The sequence below is a fragment of the Rattus norvegicus genome, chromosome 14 (assembly GCF_036323735.1).
Source record: "Rattus norvegicus strain BN/NHsdMcwi chromosome 14, GRCr8, whole genome shotgun sequence".
Classification (NCBI taxonomy): Eukaryota; Metazoa; Chordata; class Mammalia; order Rodentia; family Muridae; genus Rattus; species Rattus norvegicus.
The window spans coordinates 34932748-34959832 of record NC_086032.1 but is presented as its reverse complement, the minus strand read 5'-3'; the positions used below and the strand labels follow the sequence as shown (position 1 = coordinate 34959832).

At 45.1% G+C, this 27085-nt stretch overlaps 1 protein-coding gene across 6 annotated transcripts; it reads right to left on the bottom strand.

Moving 5' to 3' along the window:
* Positions 1–786: 786 nt before the first annotated feature.
* Lrrc66 (leucine rich repeat containing 66) lies at positions 787–27019 on the bottom strand. Of its 6 annotated transcripts, none has more exons than XM_063272911.1 (5): positions 26824–27019; positions 24008–24475; positions 10048–10217; positions 4557–4749; positions 787–3004 (listed from the first exon to the last, which is right to left on the bottom strand). In XM_063272911.1, the coding sequence occupies exons 2-5, from the start codon at positions 24468–24470 to the stop codon at positions 1230–1232; spliced, it is 2601 nt and encodes an 866-aa protein (XP_063128981.1). In that variant the 5' UTR covers positions 24471–24475; positions 26824–27019; the 3' UTR covers positions 787–1229. The 6 variants fall into 6 exon arrangements, with proteins under 6 accessions (XP_063128981.1, XP_063128984.1, NP_001008763.1 ...); XM_063272914.1 differs by having other exon boundaries at positions 4557–4746; NM_001008763.2 differs by having other exon boundaries at positions 4557–4746; positions 26820–26852.
* Positions 27020–27085: the final 66 nt, after the last annotated feature.

The following is a 27085-nucleotide window of genomic DNA, read 5'->3' as shown; positions in this document are numbered from 1 at the left end:
GTGGGTCACGACCCCTTCAGGGGTGTTAAATGACCTCTCACAAGGGTCAAATACCAAATATCCTGTATATCTGATATTTACATTATGATTTATAATGGTGGCAAAATTATAGTTATGAAGTAATAACTAATTTTACGGTTGGGTGAAGTGGAAATTTCTGGTTTCTTTGTAAACTCAGTTTTGTCATGTTACGTCTTCCTGGAAGCTGTCTCGTGAGAGTGCAACATGATGTTTTTCTGGAAACTGTCTTTTGAGAGGGCATTTGATACTTTGCTGGAGCAGACACTTGAGAAGGTACATGATGTTTAGAAAGAATATAAATATAACTGCACAGACAGGGAGGGGATGTTCCTGCATTGCTACGTGCCAAAGAACTTCTCGTGGCATTCTCGCTGATTCTCGCTGCTCCTGCTGACTCCTGCCAATTCTGCAGAGCACTGCAGTTTTTGCCAGATAGAACTGCTGCTGCTGATTGATGTTTTGTGCTTGCTATTGGACTGGGTTGCTGATATCCTGAGCACGAAGATTGGAATTGTCCCAAAGAACTACTTCTAAACAGGTCACCCCCTTTTCCTATTAACCTTCTTTCTCCACTACCTCTGGTTGGTGGGCTAGAAGGGAGGTTGAAGTGTTTAAGAACCCTAATTAAAGTAGGTTTTGAAAAATCTAGGCTTACAGTTTGGGTTCACCACCACATGAGGAACTGTATTAAAGGGTCACAGCATTAGGAAGGTTGAGAACCACGGGGTTAGAGGCTATGTAGATGTAGGAAATAGAAGTCAAGACTAAAATCTGTAAATGGGTTTACTGGGTGGACACTGTGATACTGTTGACTAAAATAGTGAATTTTGGAGCACATATTCGTGAAGAAAAAATATAGCTTTTAGGTTCCAGGATGACCATGCAGATTTGGGCAACTGGAGTTGAGGATGTGGTCCTGGAATCTGAGTGGGAGACGGGGTCTTGGTAGGGCTGACATCTCTCACAAGCTGACTGTTGGAGCAACAGAGCCCACATTTGCCAGAACATTCCATCATCTGCTGTGCAAGAGCTGTTTCAGTCTCATGCCTGTTTCCTGCCTCTGCCTCCCAAAGGCTGGGCTGACAGTATGTGCCAGTGTGCCCAATGTCTCCAGTGCTGTGGTTTGCGCCCAGGGGTTTGTGCATTGTGAGCACATACTCTACCAATGGCGCTCTATCCCCCAGCTTATAAGGCTGCCATGTTTACTTCTATTTGGTGTCATGCTCCTCAGGATCTGAGGGATCTTGATCAGAACATGGTGGTGATGGTGAACTATCTATATTTGGGAATTCCAGGTCTCTAAGGGAGTAGAGCCAGTCTACTGCCTCAGACTGGGGCCCTATGTCACCATACACAAATGTGCCTAGAGTCTCATGGTGTGCTAGCTTATGGTCTGGGGGTTGGGTCCATGTTGGTACATTCTCAGGGTCAAGGGGGCTAGAGTCATTTTCCAGATGTGTTTCATGCACACAAGAGTCTGGACCAGAAATGAGAGTGTTTCCGAGGTGAGCTTCTTGCGCTTCACGCTTCTCTAGAGTCTGTTGTGACGTGATGTCTTCAACACTTTCTGCTGATGTCACACTGTCCTTGTATTCCCCCAAGTTCCTGCTCGGGAGGGGCTGGCTGTCCCCACCACTCTCCACAAATGCCTGTTCTTCAGTCAAGCTCCTTGTGTCCTGAGAACCCTCAGAACTAAGGGTAAACAAAGAGCCCTCGTCAGAATCAGACTCGTAGTTGGTCACCAAGTCATCATGAGGGTCAAAGGAAGCATCTCTCTGCACAGCCTCCTCAGTAGCAGAGGCGACATCATGGCCACTGCTGTGTCTTGGCATGTGGGAGGGTGTGTCATTGTATAGGGCCTCACTGTAGACATGGGCAAGTCTTTCCTCAACATCAACTTCTTGGAAGCTTGCCTGTTGTGTGGCCAGCTCTCTAATGGAATTGCTCACTTGCCTTTCCTCAGAAGATTCTATCTGGGAGCCCATGGCTCCCAAAGGTTCAGGGAAGCCCCTTTCCACACTCTCCTCAGCCTCTCGAGTGCTCATATGTGCTAGGGTTTTGGAGAAGGAAGCCACAACATCCCTTGGCTGTGAAGGGCACAATTCATCCCGACCACTATTGATAGAGTTGGGGAAAGTTCCCAGACAGCCAGCAACAGAAGACCTATCCATTGCATTGTCAAGGAGAGAATATTCCTGGGCCACTGTGTCATAAAGTGATTCTTCAGGAACGTCATAGTGATGCTGCCCTGGTGAAATCGGCTTCTGAGCGTCAGCGCTTGGAAGCCCGTGGACTGCAGGGTGGACTACACGGCCATTTGGAAACATGTTGCCATCTCCACTTCTTGCCTCACCGCTGTCCTCGAATTGTCCTGGGCTCTGCTGACTACTGGGGTCCATCCCGTTGCTTCCCAGCATCCGTTCTGATAGGACAGCACCATGTGGGATTGCCTCTGTCCCCCAGGAAGGATCCTGGTTCTCAAAAAGATTTAGGTGGTGGGTAGTTTGGCATAGATCTGTCCCTTGGTGCTGTACATGTTGGGCAGCTTCCACGTCGTCATGGAAACCCTCGTTTGAGTAGGCATTCTCTGAGCCAGGCCTTTTGTTCAAGCATCTTTGTTGCCGTAGTCTGTCGATGTAGGGTCTTGCAAAAGCCCCCAGGCAGAAAGCCACCACAAATGTGATGAACACTGACAGGCAGACGGCCAGGGCAAGGTCTGGGGGTTTGTCATCCTTTCTGTCAGTGACAGGGCCACCCTGGGAGTCTCTGAGCTCCATCGGGGACTGCAGCCATATCCCTTTGAGATCACCATAGCCAACCTGTGCCTTCTTCTCCAGAGCGGAAAGGTGCACGTCCATTCCTGCCCGGGGCTTCTCTGCTTTGCTCTGGATGAGGCTCTGCAAGTCACTGGAAGGAGAGCGAGGAAGGTGTATATCCCTGGAAATTCTGATCTGGGAAGCCTCCACATATGGTTTCTCATTCTCTGCAAGAGGGAGATAGAAAAATACACTGATGAGATGTTGGAATGACCTCAGGCTTCCAGAACTCCTGTGAATCCTCCCCAATCTTTACCTAGCTATATTTTCAAGCATATATAAGATGAGAAGTAATTTTATTCATTCATGTATTCATTCATTCATGTATTCATGTATTCATTCATTCATTCATTCATTCATTCATTCTTGTTCAATGTCCACAGTGTGCATAGGGCTCTGCATACATTTTTGTAAGACTGTGAGGTATAAGCCTGTTTCTCATGTGCCCAGGAGGTTGTGTTTCTGGCTTCCTGCTTCCCTGACACCCATAGAGGAAGAAGCAGGATGAGAAGGCTAACACATGGCTTTTCCTTCCTCCATACACTCAACTACTTCGCATTTGCTAGAACATTCTATTGAACCTCTATTGCACCTGCCTTATTCTAGTGCCTTATTTGTTAGATGTGTGTAATAGTGTTAGTATTATAACTATTCTCCAGTTCTGGTAAACAGTAAAATATCCAAAGTGCCTTCTGTGCTCAGAATGCCAGTCCTAGCTGATCACTACCCCTCTGCTCTTCAAGAATGTCTTCTAAACTTGGTAGCTATGGCCTTGCGTCTGCTTTAATGGCAGACCCAAATAGGTCAGAGTCAAGGGTGTTTTATTTTTCATAAATCTTGTTTTCAGGATAGTTAGTGTAGCAGGGGGATAAACCCTTCCCAGTTTGTCCTATCTCCATGGTATAATCTGCTCATGGGAAAGGGATGAGGATCAGATCAAATGTAATTTTCCTTTTGAATCTCTGTGCATGTGTTCTTTACACAGAGGTCATACTGTAAAAGATAGTAAGCATTTGGAATAAGTGTTAAAGTTTCAGACTTTAAAGCTATCTCTTTAATCAATTATTAAGAATTGGGATGACCTTGTGATATTTTGGAAGCTTCTAGGCAAGATTTCTTTTCTAGCTAAAGACCTGATTCGTTTGTCTGCTTCTTTGACCACGTGAAAAAAACCACAAGAAGCCAAGGGAAATGCTGACATGGCAGGGATTGTCCTGTGACCCAGCCCTGTGCTGACTGTAGCCACGTGGTGGTTTAAAAGAAATGGCTCCCATATGCTCATGGGGAGTGGCACTATTAGGAGGTGTGTCCTTGTTGAAGGAAGTAGGTCACTAGGGGAAAGACTTGAGGTCTCACATGCTCAAGCTAGGCCCAGGGTGGCACTCTCATCCTGCTGCCTGCCTGCTCAGGTGTAAAACTCTCAGCAACTTGTCTGTCTGCACACCAATATGGTTCCTACCTTATGATAATGGACTAAACCTCTGAACGGTGAACCAACCCCAGTGAAATGTTTTCCATCATAAGAGTTGCTGTGGTCACGGTATATCTTCAGAGCAATAGAACGATGAGGTACCTAAGACAGGTAGGTACTAGCATCCTTGCCTTTTCAAAAGCCTGTCACTACTTTTAAGGAGACTGCCTTCTTATATTCACTTCGCAGGTAGAAATGGAACCATTTCAGAAAAAAGAAAAAAGAAAACAGAGATGCCCCTCACTTACCCACAGGCGTGTTGCAGACGGCTTTCCATATTTCCCCCCAGGATACAGAGGCGATGTTTTGGAAGTTGGCGTCACTCTCATTACACTGCCACTGGTTATCAGCCAAGCCAAGTTCCAGGTTGGGCCATTCTAGAGCAATGGTCACAATTGGTACAAGCATGGTCAGTGCACTGCTTCTGAGGTCTACCACCTGCTTGAAAGAAAAAACAAATGTAGGTCAGTCTGGGCACACGCTATTACTGTTCGAAATAGCATCCAGGCCAAGAATTTCTCAAAATAGCAGAAAATTTCTTGGAAACAGCAGAGGATGGTTACTGAGTAGGCCGTGGAACCCAGGAGAACTGTGGTTGCGTTTACTATCTCAGGTAGGAGCACATGGTTCTCTGTGCATTGGTGTCTGGCTATTCAGTATCTACGAGATGACGCAGGTCTCCCGCAGAGTTAGAAACGTGTGTGGAACCAGGGGACAGAAATGATTCAGTGGCTCAGTGTCAGGGCAGGCTGTGCTGAAGCTGGACACCACAGTACATGACACGGCAGGGTAAGTTACGTTATGTCTGACTGTGACTAGTGCTATACTGGTGTACTGTATGCCAGGCATTCTGCTGAGTGCTTTCTTTCTATATATCATCTCAGAGTCTCCCAACAACTGCCACAGTTCCCCTTTTCCACAGAGAAGAAGTCAGCTAAGCCACACAGTGTATTCCACACAGAACGTAGTTGGTTTAGGGGTCTGGGTTAGCACATGTACTCATTGTAAATCTGGTGTGGTAGAACACACTTGCAATCCTAGTAGATACAAACAGAAGGGTCAGAAGACAGAGGTTGGATAGTTTGAGACCATCCTCCTGAGCTATGTTAAGACTGTCTCAAAGAATGGGAGTGGGGGTTCCACAGGTTTAGAGGACAGAGTTTCAATATTTTCTGGCCTCATAGCTGTGTGTCTTCGTGCCAAAACAACCCTCTCTGAGCTACCGTTTAGTTTGAAGGAGACATTTGGACAGGTGGTGACAACAGAACAGAAGATCAGAAAACAGAAAATGCCAACCTTGCTTTAACAAAAGAGGACACGTTTGACAACTAGAAAGGTCACGTATTGCCAAGGTCAACAATTTTTCACCTGTCCACCAAGAATGGCCAGAAATTCTCTGTATGATCCAGGCTGGCTTCAAGTTCATGCCAATCCCCTTCCCTCAGCACCTTGACCACGGCCAAATTTTAAATACGTGTCTTAGATTATACAAATTCTTGAGATGAGGGAAGAGAAACAACCAAACTTCATCATGAACAAAAATCACTAGAAATAGGGTTGAGCTTTTCATGAACTTAATGAGGGTGACTCCCTGTCCTGAGCGGCTAGCTATGTGGTTTTGATGTGCAGGGAAGGCTGCTGAAAATGGGAGGCAGAGGGTCAGGACTGGGAGGGAAAGCAGTTTGCTTTGGCCTGGCGTTGCCCTGGGTCAAAAGCTTCTGCCCTGTGTGCCTCGGCCTCACAGTGAGTTATCATGTTCTCTGGGCAGACATTTTCTTTTTTCGTCTATTTTTGCATCTTAGCCTTTAAAAAAAAATTACAAATCATGGCACTGCAAGCCAGTCTGGAGGGAAGGAAATGAGGAAATAATTCAGAAAGAATAATTTCGGAGAAAACATGAGAGTGGAATTGCAATTTAGCAAAAGAAATCCCCATCCTGCAGACTTTGAAAGGTACATATACTCCGGGAAGGCCGGGAGACCGGTAGTGTATTAAAGCACAAATCACCGTGTCGAAGGAGACCGAGATAAGATTAAGAAAAGAAAAGCTAATTTGAAACGTCAGTGAAACTTATTTCGTCCCATTGAAGTATGCTGATGGATTTATGTTTTGAAAATCTATTTGGCTTCCGGGAAGGTACCCCTATGGGAAGATGAACATAACAGGGCAAATGTGAAATTCATCTTCCAGAGGGGAGAAGCCAACCGCTGTGATATGCAGCTCCCTGGTACCAAACGTCTTCCTCACGGTCCACCGCCAGTATTTAGAGCTACTGCCAACAGCACAGAAGGGAGTGCCAAGCACAGGATTGGGAGAGGGTTCCCAGTTCTGGTGAGCTGCGGATTATGGCTTTCTTCCCAATATGCTCAGAGTTGATTTATAGCTATTTTTAACCTTGAGCTTTGAAGACTTATAAAGTAGAATAAAATGCACAGGAGGGAACACACAGGACAAATTCCACATATACATGTGCCCATAACCAGGTATGGCTCCTTCACAACCTGCCAGTCTCTTGCCATTGAAGTAGGGAGCACCGCCAAGTGAAGTGGGGAGCACTGCCAAGTGAAGTGGGGAGCACTGCCAAGTGAAATGGGGAGCACCGCCAAGTGTAGTGGGGAGCACCGCCAAGTGAAGTGGGGAGCACCGCCAAGTGAAGTGGGGAGCACCGCCAAGTGAAGTGGGGAGTACCGCCAAGTGTAGTGGGGAGCACCGCCAAGTGTAGTGGGGAGCATAGCCAAGTGTAGTGGGGAGCACAGCCAAGTGAAATGGGGAGCACAGCCAAGTGAAATGGGGACATCGCCAAGTGAAGTGGGGAGCACAGCCAAGTGAAGTGGGGAGCACCGCCAAGTGAAGTGGGGAGCACCGCCAAGTGAAGTGGGGAGTACCGCCAAGTGAAGTGGGGAGCACCGCCAAGTGTAGTGGGGAGCACAGCCAAGTGTAGTGGGGAGCACAGCCAAGTGTAGTGGGGAGCACCGCCAAGAGAAGTGGGGAGCACCGCTAAGCGAAGTGGGGCTTTTCTGCTCTAATAACTTCCAGGGCAGACAGAAGCCAAAGTGGTTCCCCATAATCCTACGTTCTGGCACTCAGGCTCTTAAGCAATTTCTTTCCTCCAGTGTAGGTGGACCGTTTGATTCGGTTTCTAGCCAATCATCTCCAGCAGCAACAGGGGGATGCTGCTTTCATGATGACCCTCCATAAAATAGAGATGCTTTTCTTAAGGAGGGCAGAGAACACCAGAGAGACTACTACCTCCAAAGAAAGATGGTCAGTCTGGTAGAGAGCACCTCAGGGCAATAACCTGAGAGCAGACTTAACCCAACAGCTGATAAGGAGTTGAGCCCTCAGTCCAACCTCCCAAGAAGGACTGAACCTGCGTCCCTTACTTAGGTGGCTGTTCAGGTGTGAGTGCAGCCATGACACCAGTAACGTCCCTTGAGTGACCATCAGCTGGAGGACCCCACCCCCTCAGCTAAGCTAAGTCTGAATCCCTGCCCCACAGACATTGTAAGGTGATCTATGTGTGCAATTTTAGTTAAATTTAGGTAAATCGTGCTGCATTGATAGACAATGAACACAGCTACGCCAGAGCTTCTCCCATTAGCCATCCCTTTGTTTATTCAACAGGTGTTTGAAAAGGCACCCGACTTAGTTCTAGGAAACAAAATCAGGGATGATGTGTGCTCTGCAAGTACGTGGTGACCCTTCGGTGTTGGTGAGGACAGGTAGACATGAACAAGTAACCATGCTCAAACTCTGCTGGCACCAGTGCAGTGAGGCAACACGGAGCCATGTTGAAGGCTTCTGAAAAGAGAGTAAGGAAAACCTCCTCGAGGAAGTGACAGTCAACCGAAGCTGGGGGAACTCATGGCCTTGCTCTTCTCGGGTAGGAGAGACCCGAAGTGTACTCAGGCAAGGCATTCATGCACAAGGCGACAGCAGCTTGAAATGAGGCTGGAGAGGTAGGCAGGGGTCAGGCCCTGGCTGTAAGGGTTCTAAGCAAGTGGAGTCACACTGTTAGATCTGTATATTACAGAACAGCTATAATCACCTCAGGCAATGTTTTAAGCTCGTTCTTGCAGGGAATCACTGTACAGATGGGAGACTGAGGCACAGAGACCCTGGAACTTGCTTGTGACGAGGTGGAGGGTCTAGACTGGACTCCACCCCACTCCCAACCCCCACTTCATCACCGCTTCCTCAGTCTGGCTTCCATGAGGAGTGAGGAGTATTCAGGGAGCCATGGTGGTTAGAAGGGAGCAGTGGAAGCTTATCTTTAATAGTACTTTATATAATGCTGAGGAACAATCTACGATCTCTGTCCAGGCTGCCTAGTAGGACAGCCATTAGCCACATGTGGCCCCGAGAATTAAAATGTGGAGATATAAAACACGCAGTAGAGATCAAGGGCTATGTTTGAAAAATGGAATGTAAAATATCACCTCAATAATTTTATAAAAATTATTCAGGTAAAAGATAATTTCATGTTGCCCTACTATGGACACCAGCGGTGTTTGGAGTGACACGTGGTGTGTGGTGAGTGGTGCACACACATATGAACTGATATCACTGATCACTATTGATTTTACTGCCCATGTTTGCTTTGGACATAAAAACTAGTGGGTCATGGCCAGCAGCAGCATGGGCTGGGCTGGTGATATCTCATCATGGGCCTCTGTGGCTCAGAAAGACCTCCCAAATGGTCCAGTTTGTGCAAGAGCCTGGGCAGGTAGTATTGTTTCTTTGTTTGCTTGTTTAAGACAGTGTCTCATTCTGTAACCCTGGCTGGCCTGGAGCTCCCTATGTAGACCAGGTTGCCTTCAAACTCTCAAAGAACACATTTAATTCCTTGCCAATTGGTCAATGAAAAATTGGAGTTGAATTTAATTTGATTTGGTAAGTAATATAACAATTTCTTCCTTCCTTCCTTCCTTCCTTCCCTCCCTCCCTCTCTCTCCCTCCCTCCCTCCCTCTCTCTCCCTCCCTCCCTCTCCCTCCCTGCCTCCCTCTCTCTTCCTCCCTCCCTCCCTCCTTCCTTCCTTCTTCCCTCCTTCCTTCCCTCCCTCCTTCCTTCCTTCTTCCCTCCCTTCTTCCCTCCTTCCTTCCCTCCCTCCTTCCTTCCCTCCTTCCTTCCTTCCCTCCCTCCCTCCTTCCTTCCTTCTTCCTTCCCTCCTTCCCTCCCTCCTTCCTTCCTTCTTCCCTCCCTCCTTCCCTCCCTCCTTCCTGTCCTCCCTCCCTCCCTCCCTCTTTCCTTCCTTCCCTCCCTCCCTCCTTCCCTCCCTCCTTCCCTCCCTCCCTCCTTCCTTCCCTCCCTCCCTCCCTCCTTCCTTCCTTCCTTCCTTCCTTCCTTCCTTCCTTTCTTCCTTCCTTGCCTGCTGGCCTTGAACTTGGTATGTAGCTGAGAATGATCTTGAATTGAATGATCCTCCTACTTCTACCCGTCCCCAGATTACAACTAGAGATTGAACCTAGGGCCCATGGCATTCTAGGCAGGCACCTTCCCAGCACAGCCACATTCAACCTAATATGTGACTTCTTGCTGTTGAGAATTCTTATTAAGTTCGTGTCCATGGTTGTGATCTTTAATTTTTGAGCAACAGACTTCATTTGTTTCAGGAGGTCTTAAATAGACATACACTTTAACAACCCCTGCACACGGAGGCATTTAAAAGGAAATAGCCCTCTAATCTAGTTTACCACAACCCTGGATATTTAGGATGGTTGTAAGATAGATTTTTGAACCTGTAATTTTTTGAGCCCTTTGAAAGCTTCTGGGTGAATCGTGAGGATCTTGTTGTTCTTTAAATAGATGCTCTTCAGCTGCAGGCAGCCATGAAAACCAGACAGCCCAATGCCGACTCTCCTGTTGAATGACAGATCCAGACTGCACAGTGGCTTCAGCTTCCACAGTCCTGTGAAAAGGAGAAGCAGATTAAAACCTAAACCGGGGCTATTTGCTGCTGCACGGAGTGTGGTGAAAACCGGAGATATTAATGGCTCTCGGGTGGGAAGCTGTCAGAGTGTATTCACGCTGTGAAAAAATAAGTGGTCTTAAGAGAAAGCAGGGCCAATCAGCATGTGAACTTATTGAACAGGAAGGGAAAAAAATGAAGTCGAAGTGTATAGACTCTCATCACAATGTTCTTGGGGGGATACACATTACAAGCATATGTAGGTATGCATTTTGAGTAGGTAGAAGTAAGGAGGTGAATCAAATTATTAATAGTCATGACAGTGTGTTGTTAGATGGCTGAGGGAGGGAAGAGGAGATTGAAAAAGCTTTCTGTCAACTTTATGTACACTGGTTCTTTCTTTCAAATGATCATGTGCTAATTTTAATCACACATTCACTTATTAACTTATTTGTCTGTTCTATATTTCTATGTTCATGGTGCAATGCATGTGCAGAGGACAGAGGATTAACTGTCTTTTTCTTTTCTTTCACCATGGAGGCCCCAAGATTTGAACTCAGATTGTCAGGCTTGGGTGCAGGCACTTTTTTTTTTCTGCTGAGTTGCCTCGCTAGTCTAGTGTGTGCTCTTTTTAACTAAGAATCAACTTCTAAAAAAAAATCGAACTATGATTAAGTGAGGTGATGAACAGATGTTTGTTAATTTGATTAACTATGAGTAAAACCAAATGATATGCCTATGTTAGCACAGGAAAAAGTCACCCAGAAGCTATATAAATGGATTCTTCCAATTTTCAAGTTTTCCTATTCATTTTTTAAAGCTTTTTTTAAAATAAAAGGTTCTCCTTGTGCATATTCACTCTTCATGGTCCTGTAATACATAAGAATATTTTTGTGCAGGTGTATACTATATGTTGAGCATCTACCCCTCCCCCATCCCTTCCTGTTTGTCCCATTTGTTCTGTTGGAGGGTTCTGGTAGGTGCTATTTTTCAAAGCTATTTTATTGGTTCTTATACCTCTACCTCCGTTCCAACCCTCCGATACTAGGTAGGAGAGAAAGAAGGTTAGAGGGGAGAGGGGGCATGCGGGGCTCTTTAGACTACTTCCTGCTGATTAGGGGTGTTGAGTTTCTTGGGGCCATTCCAGTCTTCACTGGAACCCTCCAACCTCTTCCTCTCAGCTCTTTGCCCATGACCACTTGACAAACCCCAACAGCAGGGACCAAGAGCAGGGGAAGCAGCAGCCTCCACAGGCTCTCTCGGGGCTCTTCCGGTTAACATCCTCCCCAGAGTCCCCAGCATTAAACTATCGGCAACTGGCAGAAATCACGCCCCTGCCAGTGCACGAGACAAATCATAAGCACCTGCTGTGAAGCAGCCTCTTACCCCACTCTTAGGATTAAAGCAAGAACATGTTCACAGGAGATATCTGGGGTTTTAAACAAGCCGAAGTCCTCACTGCGGGTTCTTATTGTACTTCTAGGTCCCACACGTGCACATCTTTGTTTTTAGCCGCATCCATTCTCATAACTGTGAATCACTGGTGTTATGACTATTTTTAAGTATTCTTAGATTTTTTTAAAGATAAAGAGATGGCAGGTAGGCTTTTCTTTCCAGCGTGAGAATGAGATGGAAATCTAGCCTCTGCCTTCCCATTTCACAGAGAGAGAGAATGAGATGGAGATCTAGCCTCTGCCTTCCCATTTCAGGGAGAGAATGAGATGGAGATCTAGCCTCTGCCTTCCTGTTTTACATTGTTCTGGGAAGTATGCAGAAGTTCCTGTTGGCACTGAGACGGTTAGACAGAGAACGAGGTGCCAGTCACAGCAGCCTTGCAAACTCAGTTCCCAGATGGGTCTCCCAGGGAGGTGCTTGCAATTTCACATTTTCTTCAGTGCTGTTCTCAAACACCAGTCTTTAACTTCTGTGTAGCAGACCAAATTGGTTTGGTTCCAGAGGGTTTATTTTGATTATTAGGAGAGAGGGTAACATAACTGAAATATGTAGGGCTTTGCTACTTTGTGGGTTCTTCTTTTCTCCACTCTTTACCTCCTCCCCATTTACCCCCATTCATTAGATAGGAGAGAAAGAAGGACAGGATGAGAGAGGGGGAGAGAGAGAGAGAGAGAGAGAGAGAGAGAGAGAGAGAGAGAGCTGTGAATCTAACTTTTGTCTTCTTGTTTCTTCTTTGAGCACAACCACTAACAAACTGAAACCAACCCCCACCAACTTCAACAACCAACAACTGCCCACTTCATAACCACCAACCACCCACTCAACAACCAACAACCGCACACCCCATCAATCTGAGTCCTAGCATTTATACACCCTCTTAAAAGTTCCCAGTATTCCAAATATCACACAATTGCAGAAATTATCGGCAGCTGGCAAACCACACCTCTGTGCTCTGTTCGAGCACGAGGCAAATCATAGTCAGCTGCTACTGACAGTCCGAAGCAGCCCCATATCCCCACACCTGGGATCAAAACAAAAACACATTCTTATAATATTTCTCTTTTTTAAAGAAGCCAAAATTCTAAAATTCTCACTACAGAAATGTCTGTACCATATTGATAGCCTTATACTCAATTAAGTTACATAGATTAAGCAAGAGAACTTTAAATTCAAACATTCATCAAAAGATTATGATGCTCTTGGTGCCGACAACAAATCCTTACTTTCCCTTGAAGCTCGGTGTGGTGGAATAAGACAGGTAGATGAGGAATATTACGTTTTAGGCAGAGTGGGTTCATTGTCCACACCACACCTCTATACAGTTAGCTGTTTGTCTGTCCTGACTATCAAATGGTCAAATCATTCCTGAGCAGCATGATGTGAACCCTTGTGATGCTTGGAGTGTAGTGTTTGGCCTACACAGAGATCCAAAATCATCTAGCTAAAAGGAGTCAATACAAAGTCTTTATCTCTGGCTTCTCTGGAAAGATTATAAGCTCCAGCTTGTGTAACTGATTGAAGGCAGCCTGCTTTAGATGGGGCATGAGCTTGTAGAAAGCTATTATTTCTTTGAACTAGAGAGAGAGAGAGAGAGAGAGAGAGAGAGAGAGAGAGAGAGAGAATTGGTCAGGAAAACTATATCAGAAAGTGACGAGAGAAAGCCAAAGGTGATACTAGTTAGCATTCATGTGTGAGAAATACTATATTACTTTGTAAACACCAGTGCCCCATCTTCCCACTCTTCCCAGTTCTTCACTCAGCTCCTTCTCTGCTCTACCACAGTGCCGAAGGGCATTCAAAAGGAGGCTGAGGAGGAAGGCCAGTTGTCAACAGCCTCTAGAGTTGAACGCAACCTCTAAAGAAGACACATTTCTTCGTGCAGAGGCTATTCCTCCACATTTAAATGTGCAAACATATGGGCCTGGGAGGGGCATGTCAGGCAGCACTGGGAGAAGCACCACAGGCTCTCTGACATTTCTTGTGCTTGTCTGGCCTATTTAGAAATGTGAATTCATGCTTCCTAAAATATCCCAGTGCTTAACTGAACTAAGTTTCTAGGAGCTTGATGGAGGAAGAGCATATACTAGCTTTGATGGGCAAGGAAGCAACTATTTGAAAGTCCTGCTTAACTGTGCACTCTTTTTCCTTTTCCTTTTTTCAAGACAGGGTTTCTCTGTGTAGCTCTGGCTGTCCTGGACCTCACTCTGTAGACCAGGCTGGCCTCAAACTCAGAGGTCGACCTGCCTTTGCTTCCTGAGGATTAAAGGCATGGCTACCACCTAATTTTTATACTCTAAGCACTTCAAAAATCTTTCACTTTTAATGTTCCCAGAGTCCTGGGGTTTCTTGCCATTTACAAATAAAACACCAAGGCATAAACTTTCCCAGTGACAGGGTAGAATGACCTGAGTCAAAGCTCAGATGTCTTAACTATTCATGACCCTGTATCTGTGCCTCAAAACTGTACACGACAAAACAGACACGGGCAGATACCAAGAGAACTTGAATGTAAAAGGGAGAAGACAGGATTAAGAACTCACAGGGTGTATTAGTCACTTTCCTATGGCTGTGAAGAGACACCATGATCAAGGCAACTTATAAAAGAAAGCATTTAATTGGAGGCTTGCTTCTAGTTCAGAGGCTTAGTCTTTCATTATCATGGCAGGGAGCATGGGAGCATGCGTGCCAGCATAGTGTTAGAGAAGTAGCTGATAGCTCTACAAACAGATCTACAGTCAGAGAGGATCTAGGTCTGGCATGGGATCTTCAAACCTCAAATCCCACTTCTACTGATACACTTCCTCTAACAGGGCCGCACCTTCTAATCCTTTCAAATAGGGCCATTCCCTGGAGACCTAACATTCAAATCTATGAGCCTATGGGCCACTCTTATTCAACCTACCACATTCTACTCCTTGGTTCCTATAGAATTATAGTGATATCATAATGCAAAACTGCATTCAGTCCAAGTCTGTCACCGTGTCAGTCATAGTCTGTCACTGTTTAAAAGCCCAAAGTTCAAAGTCTCTTCTGAGACTCTAGGCGATCTCTTAACTTAGTTCCCTGTAAAATCAAAATCAGAAGTCAGATCACAGACTTCTAGCATACAATGGCACAGGCCATCCATCCCCATTCCAGAAGGGAAGAAAGGGAACACTGTGAGGAAATACTAGACTAAAGCAAGACGTAAAACCTGCCCGGCAAACTCCAAATTCTGTGTGTCCCGATCTGATGTCAAGGGCTCCTCAGATCTCTACCTTCTCTCATCTTTATCGACTGCATCACATTTCTTTCTTCTGCTCCCTGATAGCAGCTCTCCTCTGCATGCATCCGGCAATGCTGGCGTCTCCAGCATCTTGGGGTCTCCAGTGAAATCGAGGCTTTGTCTTCAAGGCCTTACGGTCGTCTCTGGGCCTCCATGCAGGGACACTCCTGATACACGCCTGGCTTTTGCAGCTCTTCTTAGCTGCAGAGGGAGATACTCACAACTCCTGTATCCTTCACTCTTAAAGCCAGAACCACGTGGCTGAAGCTAACAAGTTTTGATGCTTGACGTGGATTCTACTTGGCCTCTTGTTCAGTGACATCTGCAGCAGCTTCCTGTTAGGGGTCACCGCCCTCACTGCCTAAGCTTTTCTTTAATTCTTTTTCACAACTTGGAAGCTGAGCTGGGTGGAGCCTTGCCCTGAGGTCACCATGCTCTTTATTCTACTTAGCATCAGGGTGTCCTTTAAACATTTTACCTCCTTGAGTGTGGCTTTAGAGGCTTTCCCTTTCCTGATGCTCCCTTTCTTCTCAAAGCATACACTTTGCATTTCTCCTTGTCCCCATGCTCCTTTTCATTGCAGATCTGCATAAGAGTCACCACTGATAACCATGAGATACAGTCAATATGAGGCTGTCTTGAAATCTTTTCGACCAATGCCGTTGATCCAAAATGCTGCAGTTTAGCCTAAGGCAGATTTTTTTTTTTTTTTGGACAAGGACAAAAAGCAGCCACATGCTTGCCAAAATATGGCAAGAATGGTCTCTAAGCCACTCACTAACGTTCTCTTCTGAAACTTCTTGAGCTGGGCCCCCACAGCTTCCCTGAGCACTGTCTTCTATGCTCTACGATTGTCCATTAAGCCTCATTTAGAGTGTCCAATTGCTTTTCTAGTCCAAAGTCCTAAAGTCTTCCATATTCCTCCAACAAACAGTATGGTCAGTTCTGTCATAGCAATACCTCAGGGTCCTTGATACCAACTTCTGTCTTATTTTATTATTTTATGTGTATGATTTCTCTCTCTCTCTCTCTCTCTCTCTCTCTCTCTCTCTCTCTCTCTCTCTGCCTGTGTGTGTGTGTGTATGTGTGTGTGTGTGTGTGTGTGTGTGTGTGTGTGTGTATCACGTGCATTCCTGATGCCTATGGAAGTCAGAAGAAGGTGTTGGGTCTCCTGGGACTGCAGTCACAGATGCTTATGAGCTGCGATACAGGTGCTAGGAATCAAACTTAGGTCTTCTGTGAAAGCAACAAGGGTTCTTTTTTGTTGTTGTTGTTATTTTTTTAAAAAAATTTATTTATTTTATTAATATAAGTATACTGTTGCGCTCTTCAGACACACCAGGAGAGGGCATCAGATCCCATTACAGATGGTTGTGAGCCACCATGTGGTTGCTGGGATTTGAACTCAGGACCTCTGGAAGAGCAGTCAGTGCTCTTAACGCTGAGCCATCTCTCCAGTCCCGGCAACAAGAGTTGTTAACCTATGAGCCATTACTCTAGTTCTGGATGGATCATTTTATATATGCCAATTGGATCAAGCATTTTGATTAGACTATCACTTCAGCTAGATTCTTACCGATTGCGTGTCTCCTTGATTTATTGATGAGGGATGTTGAACTATGGGTTTTTTTTTTCCTTTTTCCAAGTATCCATATATGTTTCATTGTTAAGTGCACTTATGTCTGGGAATATTTCAGGTTATTATTATCTTTAAAGAATTACCCTCCTTATCACTACGTAGAACTCTTCTTTATTCTGGTAATTTTTCTCATTTTGAGGCTTTTATCTGGAATTACTGGAACTTCTCTGGGCTGGGAAGTGGCCCAGGTGATAGAGTGGCTCTGGGAAAGCGTGAGGACCTGGGTTCAGACGCTCAGCACTCTCATTACATCTGAGCATGGTAGTGTGAGTCTAAAACCCCATTGTGAAGAGGCAGAGACTTGTGGCAGCTTGCTGGCCATCCGGTCTAGCCAAAATGGTGAGTTCTGGGTTAAGTGAGAGACCCAGACTCAAAAATTAAGGTGGAGGGCTGGAGATATGGCTCAGTGGGTAAAGTATTTATTACACAACCATAAAGCTCAGAGTTTGGCCCTCATAGAAAAGAAACCAGGTGGTGTGGTAGGCCACCTGCAGACTCAGCAACCAGGGCTTCGAGTCAGGATCTCTGGAGCAGGGTGGCTAGGTGCATTAGCCAAAACTGAACACCCCAGGTTCAGTGAATGGCCTTGCCTTAACGGAAGGTGGAGATTGTCCAAGGAAGCCACTTGTCATACTTGGTACATCCTAGAAATGTTTTAATTTGATAAATGTCTAATCAGGTTGGTTTGTGGACAGACAGCTCTGTGAAGGATTATCTTGCTTGATATATGATCGTCCAGCCCATTCTGGGCAGCACCATTTCCTGGTGAGGTGATTTTAACTCCTGTAAGGAATCTAAGTGCAAGCCTTTAAGCCAACCAGTGGGCAGCATTCTTCCACGGCTTCCGCATTCAGATTTCTGCCTTGAGTTCCTACCAGACACCTTCAGTAATGGAGTGTGACTCGGAAGTTTAAGCCAAATAACCTCTCTTGCTCAGGCTGCTTTTGGTCAGGGTGTTTTATCAAAGCAATGAAATAGAACTAGAACACTCGGTGGCAAACTTGGGCCTTCACATGCACGCACATACGCATGCATACGCGCTCATACATAGGTGTGCTCACACAGAATGCAGGCATGCATTCACACTCACACACATGCATACCTCATGTTATATACACATAACACATTAAGACAGAAATAGAGGAAAATATGTGGAGTCGACATATGCATCACACACACACACACACACACACACACACACACCACTTTTCCTTTCTGTGTCTGGCTAGTAGTTTATCTTTCTCCATCCAGCTTCACTACAGCATTTAGACCCTCCCCCATAATAGTCTATCTACCAACAGTCAATGATGAACTTATATTCATCAATAAAAAACAACAAAAATGTAATATTTATGACAACATGAGTAAACCTCAAAATAAATACACTGAAATAAAGATGCTGGACTGGACCAGAAAGTACACACAGATGCCCCCTGATGTACAATGACTTTGCATTTCAATAAACCCATCATAGGCTAAATATATCATGTCAAAAATGCCTTTAGTATAACTAACCTACCAAATAAAACATTACATATTAATATTATAAGCATTCATAGCTTAATATGAAGTACACGGTTATTGGCTATTTACCCTCATGATCAAGAGGCTGACTGGGAGCCATGACTCTGCCATGTCCAGTGTCATGCAGAACTATATATTATGTATCAAAGACCCCAGGGGAACAAAAACAAAATACAAAGTATGTTTAGGTTTTGACTTTTACTGTCTATTGGAATGTTTGGGCCCCCAAGACTTGGAGTCTGCACATAGCCGCTGGGACCGTGCCTCCATATTAATTATGATTGGTGAATAAAGATGCCAACAGCCAATAGCTGAGTAGAAGAGACATAGGTGGGGGTTAGGTTTCCCAGGCTTGGGACCACAAAAACGAAGAATGTGAGGAAAGGAAGGAGAAGGGAAGCATTGGTCCTGAGGGCTGCTCAGTTGGAGTTGAGGGCAGTCCAGAGGAACTGGTAAGAAATAACTCTGGGGTTATGGAGAGGAACGTAGAACTTAACAGCATAAAGGGTAGACAGTCGCCTAGCTATTGTGCTGCTTAAGGCTTGTTAAAAATATAAAGGCTATATGTATTTTTATCCGAGAAAAGGCAGGGAAGAAACCCTGATCCGGGATTTAAATAAATTTCTACAACAGAAGTACAGTTTCTATGGACTGGGTGTTGTTCTGTCATCACTGTAAAACCAAAGACATATTCAGTTTGAACCAGCGCAAGCCAAGCTCTGTCTGTATTGAATGATTCCATTCATATAAATGTGAGCTCACAATGCAGGAGAGAAACCAGTGTTTGCTTGAGCTGAATGGGGAGATGAATGGGAAGGACAGAGTAGACAAAGGGTGTGGAGAAATGTCTGTGGTGATGGCTCGATCATCTCTGGAGAGGGGAGAATGGCTTACCATGAGAGCACAGATCCAAGAATGCTTCAGGCAAGAAAGGGTAGGGGCCTCCAACACTACAGAGGTCCACACAATTGAGAAATACCCTGAATTGCATACAGAGCTCGAACATTTGCAGATCATCTGAATAACTTTTAATATTCTACTGTACCCGAAATCAAAGAAGAAATGAGGACAGAAATGACTGGGGTGGGCCTCACAGTAAGAGTTGCAGGGCTATCCATCAACACCAAAGGGAGCAAACTCTCTCTTGCTCTTTTCCTCTGATCCCCTCTTCCCTCTCTGTCCCTTCTCTTCTCATTCCCTTCCCCCTTCTCTCTCTATGTGTTCATGGCTGGCCTCTCTCTCTCTCTCTCTCTCTCTCTCTCTCTCTCTCTCTCTCTTTCTCTGTCTCTACTCCCCACCCAAGTCTCCCAAACTCTAAATAAACTCTATTCCATACTTTTAAAAAAAAGGGAGCAAACAGTGTTAAGCTATTTTATACGATGCCACTCTGTATTCTGCTCTTAACACCATATCTGTGACCTTTGCTGACCCTGCATATACCTCATATATATGTAAGACTTATGTTTAGTGAGCTGTTTAAGGTCAGTAAATAAACAGAATGAGGTAAGATGCTTTTATTCAACTTCTCTCACAAAGCCAACCTAAGATTTCCCAGGAAGGGTAAATTTGAGATTTAGTATCAGGAACCTCTTCCAGCCTTAGAAGATTAAATTTTTGTTTTATTAAGGAACTGGTGTGGTTTTTATAAATGACCTTGCCCACATAAGGTCTCCCAAGATGGAGTTAACCCATCCATGTTTCCAGGGTGCATTTCTAAGTGGGGAAAACATGCTTCTTATTTGAGCTACTAATGATGGGTAGTTGAAAAGAACAAAATTGTGCTGTGCTGGCCGGTACTGGGACATCCTGTGGCAGTTAGATTCCATGTTTTCAGAGAGAAACATCTGATGCTGAGAAGAAAACTCAGAAGTGACTTTGAGGAAATGGAATTAACTACAGAACTTCATTCCGATGATTACCTAGGATATGAAGGGACGGAATTGAATCATTCAGTATCTCAGTGGCCAGAGACAGTCTTATTATTTCCTGGAAATCATATCAGGGTCAGTAAGTAAAAGGGCGGAGCCCGGAGTCTAGCCACCACTTCAGTGAACACTGTCTTGAACTTTGAGCTTCTGCATACCTTCCTACGTGCTCATAAGGTAACAAAGCACATTGCCTCTCTGGAATTATGGCTTCATGCTCCAGGTACTAAAAATTGGAGTAGTGTCTAAAATGATCCATGGAGAGACGTTTTATTCAGTGTCCTCCCTTACTGTGATCAAGGTATGAAAGTGACTCAAAGTCTGGTCCTCTTAGCTTAATGTTGTCATACATTTTACGTCTTTAGAAATTGAATTGATTTGGGGAACAATGGTTATTTGTATTTCTATAATCCAAATCTGGTGGATAAAAGAATACAGAAAGCTTTTGTTTTATAAAACACCGCATTTTGCTTTCTTGCTCAATTCTGTTCCTTTCGAATGTCAGTTCTTATCTCACTACAGCCCTCTGGTTTCTGAAACTTGGGTGGGTTAACCTGAGGATACCAGCCTGACCTGTCAGCCTCCCTGGAACCACAGAAAGGTGTTTGCCCCAGCATAATTACTCTATAAAGTACTGAAACACTGCTTGGTGTGGGACTTAGGGGCTGACCCCATTGCTTTAAATTTCTAAACTATGATTGCTGTGGCCCAGGTATGTGTCCCCAAGACATGTGTTATAGGCTTAGTCCCCAATTCAGAGCTACTGAAAGGAAGTGGAACCTTGAAGAGATGGTGCTCACCAGGAGGGTTGAGACCACTGAGGACATGCCCACGGAGGGGACTGTTAGATATGGAGTTATTGTGCTCTCTCACGGCCTGATACCACAAGGTTAGACACTTTACCAAGTGCTTCTGTCATGATGTACAGCTCGAAACAGGCCTTAGAGCAACAGAACCAACTGCCCTGGGCTGAAAACAATGATGTAAAACTTTCCTCTTTTTGAGTTGGTCATCTCAGGTAATATGTTAGTTATACAAAAACCAGTATGCTGATTTTAGGCTATTAAATGTTAGTAATAAAGTTTTTAGAAGTTAATTAAGTTAAACTATCCCAAAGTTATGGGTGGAAGGTAGACGGTTCCTTAAGGTTAAATCCACGTCTGGCTTCTCTTTTGTATTGACCAGCACCTGACCCGGGTGCTTCCTCAACATAAAGCTTATTGGTGACGTCACAGCAGACTCAACACACAAGATTACTCGCCAACATGTTAGTCAGTGTGGGGCTTCAACTTTATAATACGGGGCTTCTCTGAGTGTCATATAAACAGGCACTATTTAAAGATACAAGCCATGCATTAGGAAGCTGTGTATGCTACATGACTAGTTGCTTGAGAGCTGCTTCTGGGCTGTCGCCCTCTGCTCATGAATTAGAGTGGGTTATGGACCCCATTCATGGCAAGAACTATTTAACATTTTAAAAGACAGTTTGAGATCTAGAGAGAAGCAGATTAATCATTTATTTCTAAGGATACTGTTGTTGTCAATTTGCACCAAGAGAGCAATAAAAACCAATATTTGCAAATCATTTTCAGGTTTCCAAACTACCTTTCCATCTATTAATGGCTGCCACGCGCTGAGCACGCATGACTTTCTGCATTCCGGCAGTGTGAGGGATCTTTTACAGAATCTTAGCAATTTGAATATAGCTTACAGAGCCTGATTTATGATGACTCAAGTTAATGTTACTTTTTTTGTTTGTTTGTTTACAATGTATGAAAGTGTGTCACACAACCCCTGGTTCACACCTGCTATATTGCGTTCAATGTTACATGAGTTATCTACCCAAGATTTTTATCAGAGAATGGACTTTGTGTTCCACAGTTTTCTTCAAGCTGCCTGCTAACGTAGGTGTCCTGAGATGTCTAAGGGAAGGTGAGTCAAGCAGCAACTTCTGATGGATTAGGTGCCTGGTTAGTTTCTTTCCTGTTGCTGTGATAAACTATTTTAGTTAAACCAACGTATGGATAAAAGGGGTTTGGCTCACAGTCCCTGAGGGCCAGAGCCCACTGTGGCCGAGGAGGCGTGGCCACGGGCAAGGTGGTGCAGGAAGAACGACTGGCAAGGGACCCAAAGTCTGCCCCAGTGAGGTACTTCCTTTAGCAAGATTTTTGTTCCCTTCTAAAATTTCTGTGATCTTCCCAATCAGTGTCACCAACTAAGGACCCAAGTGTTCAAACACACAAGCCTTTGGCAGGAGTCATTTAATCCTGAAACTCCAACAGGCATGTATAATACGTGCATTCCTGACTTGCGGTGTTTGTGACCTATCGTGGGTTTATTGTGATTATAGACCAGGGAGCATCTGCATTATCTAGACGTTATCATTAGGCATATAAGCAGAAAAGCCAAGGAGAAAAGGGCAGGTCAGAAGTTGGGACATGTCCCAAGTGGCACGTCTCACTAACTCCTCCCCTCGGAGGTGGCATTCAAGGTTGCGTGGCCAGTCCTAGTCAGAGTTGAATAATGGGTGTTGCAGGACATTCAACCTGGGGCAAACTTCAAGTGTATGTTGACAGCAGGCAGTGAACTCACATCACAAAGGGACTGGATAAAATGACTGTGATGCCCAATTAGATCCACACGTTACATAGATTGTGGGGTCCAAATCTTCCTGTCTTGAAGGCATCATTTGCCAGAGTTCTAACAGAATTCCAGAGGCAGGAGTGACTTGGTTTGCTTTTCCATGGTTTCCTTTACCATTTCCCCTCTTCTATTCTTGAAGCCAGAAGTTTAATCTCACAAGGAAGAAGCCCATCTCTACCCTGGACTTTTGGCCCGGAAGTGAAATTACATTGATCTTAGCCCCCTGAAGAACACATCTGTCCTCAGGAGGGAGGGTCAGATCTCTTCACTTCTTTTTCACCCGATGAACCTGTGTGTCCCCCAAGCTGCCCATTCCTTTTTCTCTCTATCTAAGGAGAAAGCAGGGCTTCGCGTCTCTTAGAAAGCTTAGGCAGAGGAGCCCTGAACCTCAGAGGGGGGAATCTCCAGGGTTTTCCTCAAAGGGCTTTGAAGAAGCACAAAGAGAAGGCTTTTCTCCAAACTGAAAGTCTGAAAGGGGGATGTTCTCTGAAATTCAGCCCCAGCTGAGGAACAGGACTTGGAATGGGAAGAGGAGGACTGGGATGAGTCTGTTCCCCTGAAAAGACCCTCGCTGGGGCTCTGAATCAGAAATTACCTTGTTCCAGAAAACTGAAGGCCTTGTCTCCAGGGCCCAGCTTAAGCTGCAGCAAGGAATTCTGGTTTTGGTTTCATAGTAGGAAGTTTTATATGCAACTCTATAATATTGAGATATTCCTGGTCTACATTTGGATGACAACTAAAAAGACAAAATGTGTTTCAAGAAGAAAAAAAAGTTTAAATATTTAATGTTCAATTTAAATTGTATTATATATTAAAAATACCTTATACATTATTTCTCACTGCTGGCATGTATTAGTAAGTATATATAGCAAACAGAATAGATAGCATTGCCAAGCCTGGTGGCTCTCATGTTAATCCCAGTACTTGGGAAGCAGAGGCAGGCAGATCTCTGGTCTACATAGGGAGTCCCAGGCTAGCCTGGGCTACAGAGTGAGATTCTCTCACAAACAAACAAACAAACAAACAAACAACCGACCACCAAAACCCAGACTAAATACATCAGAGATTATTATCTAGCACCCAGATAGTCCTGGTGTTTCTTGACAAACTCCTACAACATTAATGTGAATGAGAAAGTGGGACATTATTCTGCACTAATTGTAAATTCCTCTGGCAGGCAGTGCCTCCTGGAAACGCCTCGATTGTATTTGCTGGGTCACCGCTTTGCTTTTTCAGCCGCTCCCTTGAAACTGAACATAACACAGAACTCTTGTTGACCTAACACGTCAGTTCCCCACATACTCTTTCTCTGCCTCACCCAGCCTTTCAAAGTGCTCACCTTTAGGAGTAGGACCGAGTTGATTCCTTTGAAGTAGCAGCACCTTTAGCCGGGGATGTCGGCCACGGAAGCGACTTCTGTGGCGCTTTTGCCGTGAGGAAGAAGGCAGGGACAGATCCAGGCAGAGGGAGTGGATAACATCGTCGCCAAGGTTTAACATCTCCAAAGCACGCAAATGCGCGAGACAGCTGAGGGTCACTTTTGACAAGCGATGATTAGTGCGGTCCAGATGGTTTGTGTGCCGTTCTTTTGTGTGCGGCTGGAAGAGAACTCTAAAGAAATAGGAGTTCCTGTCCACGGTGTCTGTTTTCTGGGACGTGTGTCTTGTAGAAGACCAGTTTGCCAGAAGATCCCCATCCTGCTGATGGAGGGAAAGACTGCTTTTTCTTGATGGGTTTGTCACTGTTCCCACAAAGCAAAGACCTGTAACCATGACAGTAACTCTGGCGTAGAAGTCTTTCATAATGCCTGGGAAAGGGCAAACAAACCAGATCACTCAGAGTAACGTATAAGACCAAACAGCCAATCAACAGCAGAAAATTTAATCTCCAACTTAAGATTTAGAAAACACGCGTAATTATCAACCGAAGCGAACATTTGATTTCTTAGGAATTGGGTTCTGAAAAGAAACTGCCCAAAAGGTGTAACTGCAGACTGAAGTGACGTGGAGACACATTTAGTGGAAAGACCTCCTCTCTGTCTTCATGAAATGCACACTGACCAAAGCCTTACCTCTGCTTTCCCAGTATCCTCCAGCCTGTGCTCTGCTCTCTGGTGAGTCCAACTTCCTCCCACAAAGCCTCGGCTCAGTGTCCCCAGCATTGGGCAAAGTCTGCTCTGCTTATCTAGAGCACCACCGTCCTGAGCTTTATGACATGAACGACTGCAGTAGCACTGAAGCAGGAACCTCACGGGTGCGTGCACACAAGGTGCAGTCACAGACCAGACACTGGAGCCTTTCCTGACCAGAGCCACATGCTTTATGTTAATGGCTTTTGGTACTTCTCACATGATTTTAAAACCTTTCAAGTATGCACAAAGTAAAAAAAAAGGGGGGGGCATGAAAAGGACATTCTGCTCCCAAGCCAAGAGATGTCATAAAATATGGAAACTTCGAGTCTTTCCCCTCTCAGTCTGCGGGAGGAACTGCGGGGTTTGAAAGCAGTGTGTACTCCGTGCAAAGACTGAATGATCGAAGCAAAGCACCTGTAAGAGGTGGGGGAAATGGATTCACTCGTGAGATTTGCTCTAAGCTAAACCCTGCGAAGACAAAAGCAGAATACAAACAACTTTTCTCAGCCGCCAATCACCCGTTCCTGCCTGGTCTCACTGTCACGTTTGAAATACTAGAGTAGCTTTGCTGGGTTTCCTGCCCCCCACCACCCACACTCCTCCTCTCCATGGTAGGTAACTCCAGGGATCATCCATTCCCCCACCCCAAGCCAAACACCATTTTCCACATGCATTTTTCTCCTTCAAAAAGTTTAATTGTTTCTTTAATAGCCTATAGTCCAAATTCCCAAAGTAGTCATTCAAAACTTCCGACTGTAGCTACCCTAACCCTAACCCTGATGAGCCACTCTTGTAGGGTAATTGCAAGCTGTGGTCTGGGTTAGGGATCTGTCTGTCCACCTCACAGTAAAATGGGTTTTTCTAATCTGCCTCTAATCCCCGATCGATGCCATTCGCTGCTGCGGTCTGAATCATGCACATCCATCAAGTCTCATCTTTGTGCGTAGGGTCTGAACCTGCCTTTCTCACAGTCGCCAATGAGCCTTTGCCTGCCCCCCCCCCCCCATGCTCAGTGAATATTGATGGAACAATTCAGTACCATTAGGGGTGACAGAATGCTAATGCTATCCACATTGTTAGCACACAAAGCAAAAGGAGAGCAAGGATCTCCCCCCTCCCCCAACGTGCGCCTCCTAGAGTTAAGGCTCTGGAATCTGCTGCTGTCTATGTTTTCTCACAAATGAATGCACAGAATGAAGGGCATTCTCCCTGTAACTTCCAAACTTTTGTTTCATGCAAGACTGACTCTCCCATATCTCAGAGGGCATCTAAATTTAGGTACAAAAACTGCAAAGGTGTCCTACCTCAGCGAGGAGTAAATGATAGCATCCCCCTTACGCAATACCAAAAACTGAAGTCGTTTTCTTGGACAGAGAGACATTTATTTTGACACTAAGGTTGCAATCATTGCGCACACTACCGGATGCCAATCTGATGTAATAGTAGCAAAACAAAACACAAAACAAAACAAAAACAATGATCATAAGTTTGTACACTGAACAGGGAGGAGCAAGATGGGGTTCAAAGATACATTTTTAAAACAGGATATAAATGAAAGGTCTTTATAGTCCTTTCAAGGAGAAGAGACTGATATGTGGATAGATTTGCACTAAAAACAGGCAGATTAGTATAATTTTATGTCTAAGATGTAAAGAAACATTGTATTACATACAAATGTCAATGTGTGAGGCAAAACAAAAACAAAAAGCAAAAGCCCCCCAATTAACAAACCAATCAACCAACCAGACAACAGCAGCAGCAGCAAACGCCACAAACAGAGCACTCCAGAGGAAAGGACAGTGATTAAGGAGAAGGTGTCTCTTTAGATCCCTTCAGGTTCAAGTGCGAGGAAGCAGTTAGAAATAACTGGAGACGTGTGTACGTCAGAGTGAGGCAGAGAAGGTAACAGGAAAAACCCAAGTAGAGAAAAGATTAATTCTTTTCTAGGAAATTGGAAAAAGAAACTGGAAACTGAGTGAAGTCCTTCAGGTAATCAGACCCGGGATTCCGTCCCTGGGGCCTACCTTAGGTGGTTTCTAACTGGTCTGTCTCCAGCTGATCCAGCCAGGGGTGGATTTTAAATCTGTGCCCTTGAGGCTCCGCCCACCTCACCCGCTCTGCAGCCAGCCCAACCCTTTCATCTCTGGGCTCTGCCCTTACGGAGTCCACACCATTTCCTGGGCCACTGGGGAGAAGCCTTCTTATAAGGCCCAGGAGGTGAGAGCATCTAAACTGCGAATGGGCAGCTTTCTACCTCTGACTGCAGAAAGGTCGAGTAAACAGGTC

What these genes read in the sequence shown, in the direction of transcription:
- Lrrc66 (XM_063272911.1), bottom strand. Translation starts at nt 24,470, where the DNA reads ATGAAAGACTTCTACGCCAGAGTTACTGTCATGGTTACAGGTCTTTGC. An exon ending in AAGGGCTCAAAAAATTACAG is followed by an intron (nt 4,750 to 10,047) that starts GTTCAAAAATCT and finishes TTTTCTTTCAAG; the next exon opens with CAGGTGGTAGACCTCAGAAG. An exon ending in CGTCTGCAACACGCCTGTGG is followed by an intron (nt 3,005 to 4,556) that starts GTAAGTGAGGGG and finishes TCCCTCTTGCAG; the next exon opens with AGAATGAGAAACCATATGTG.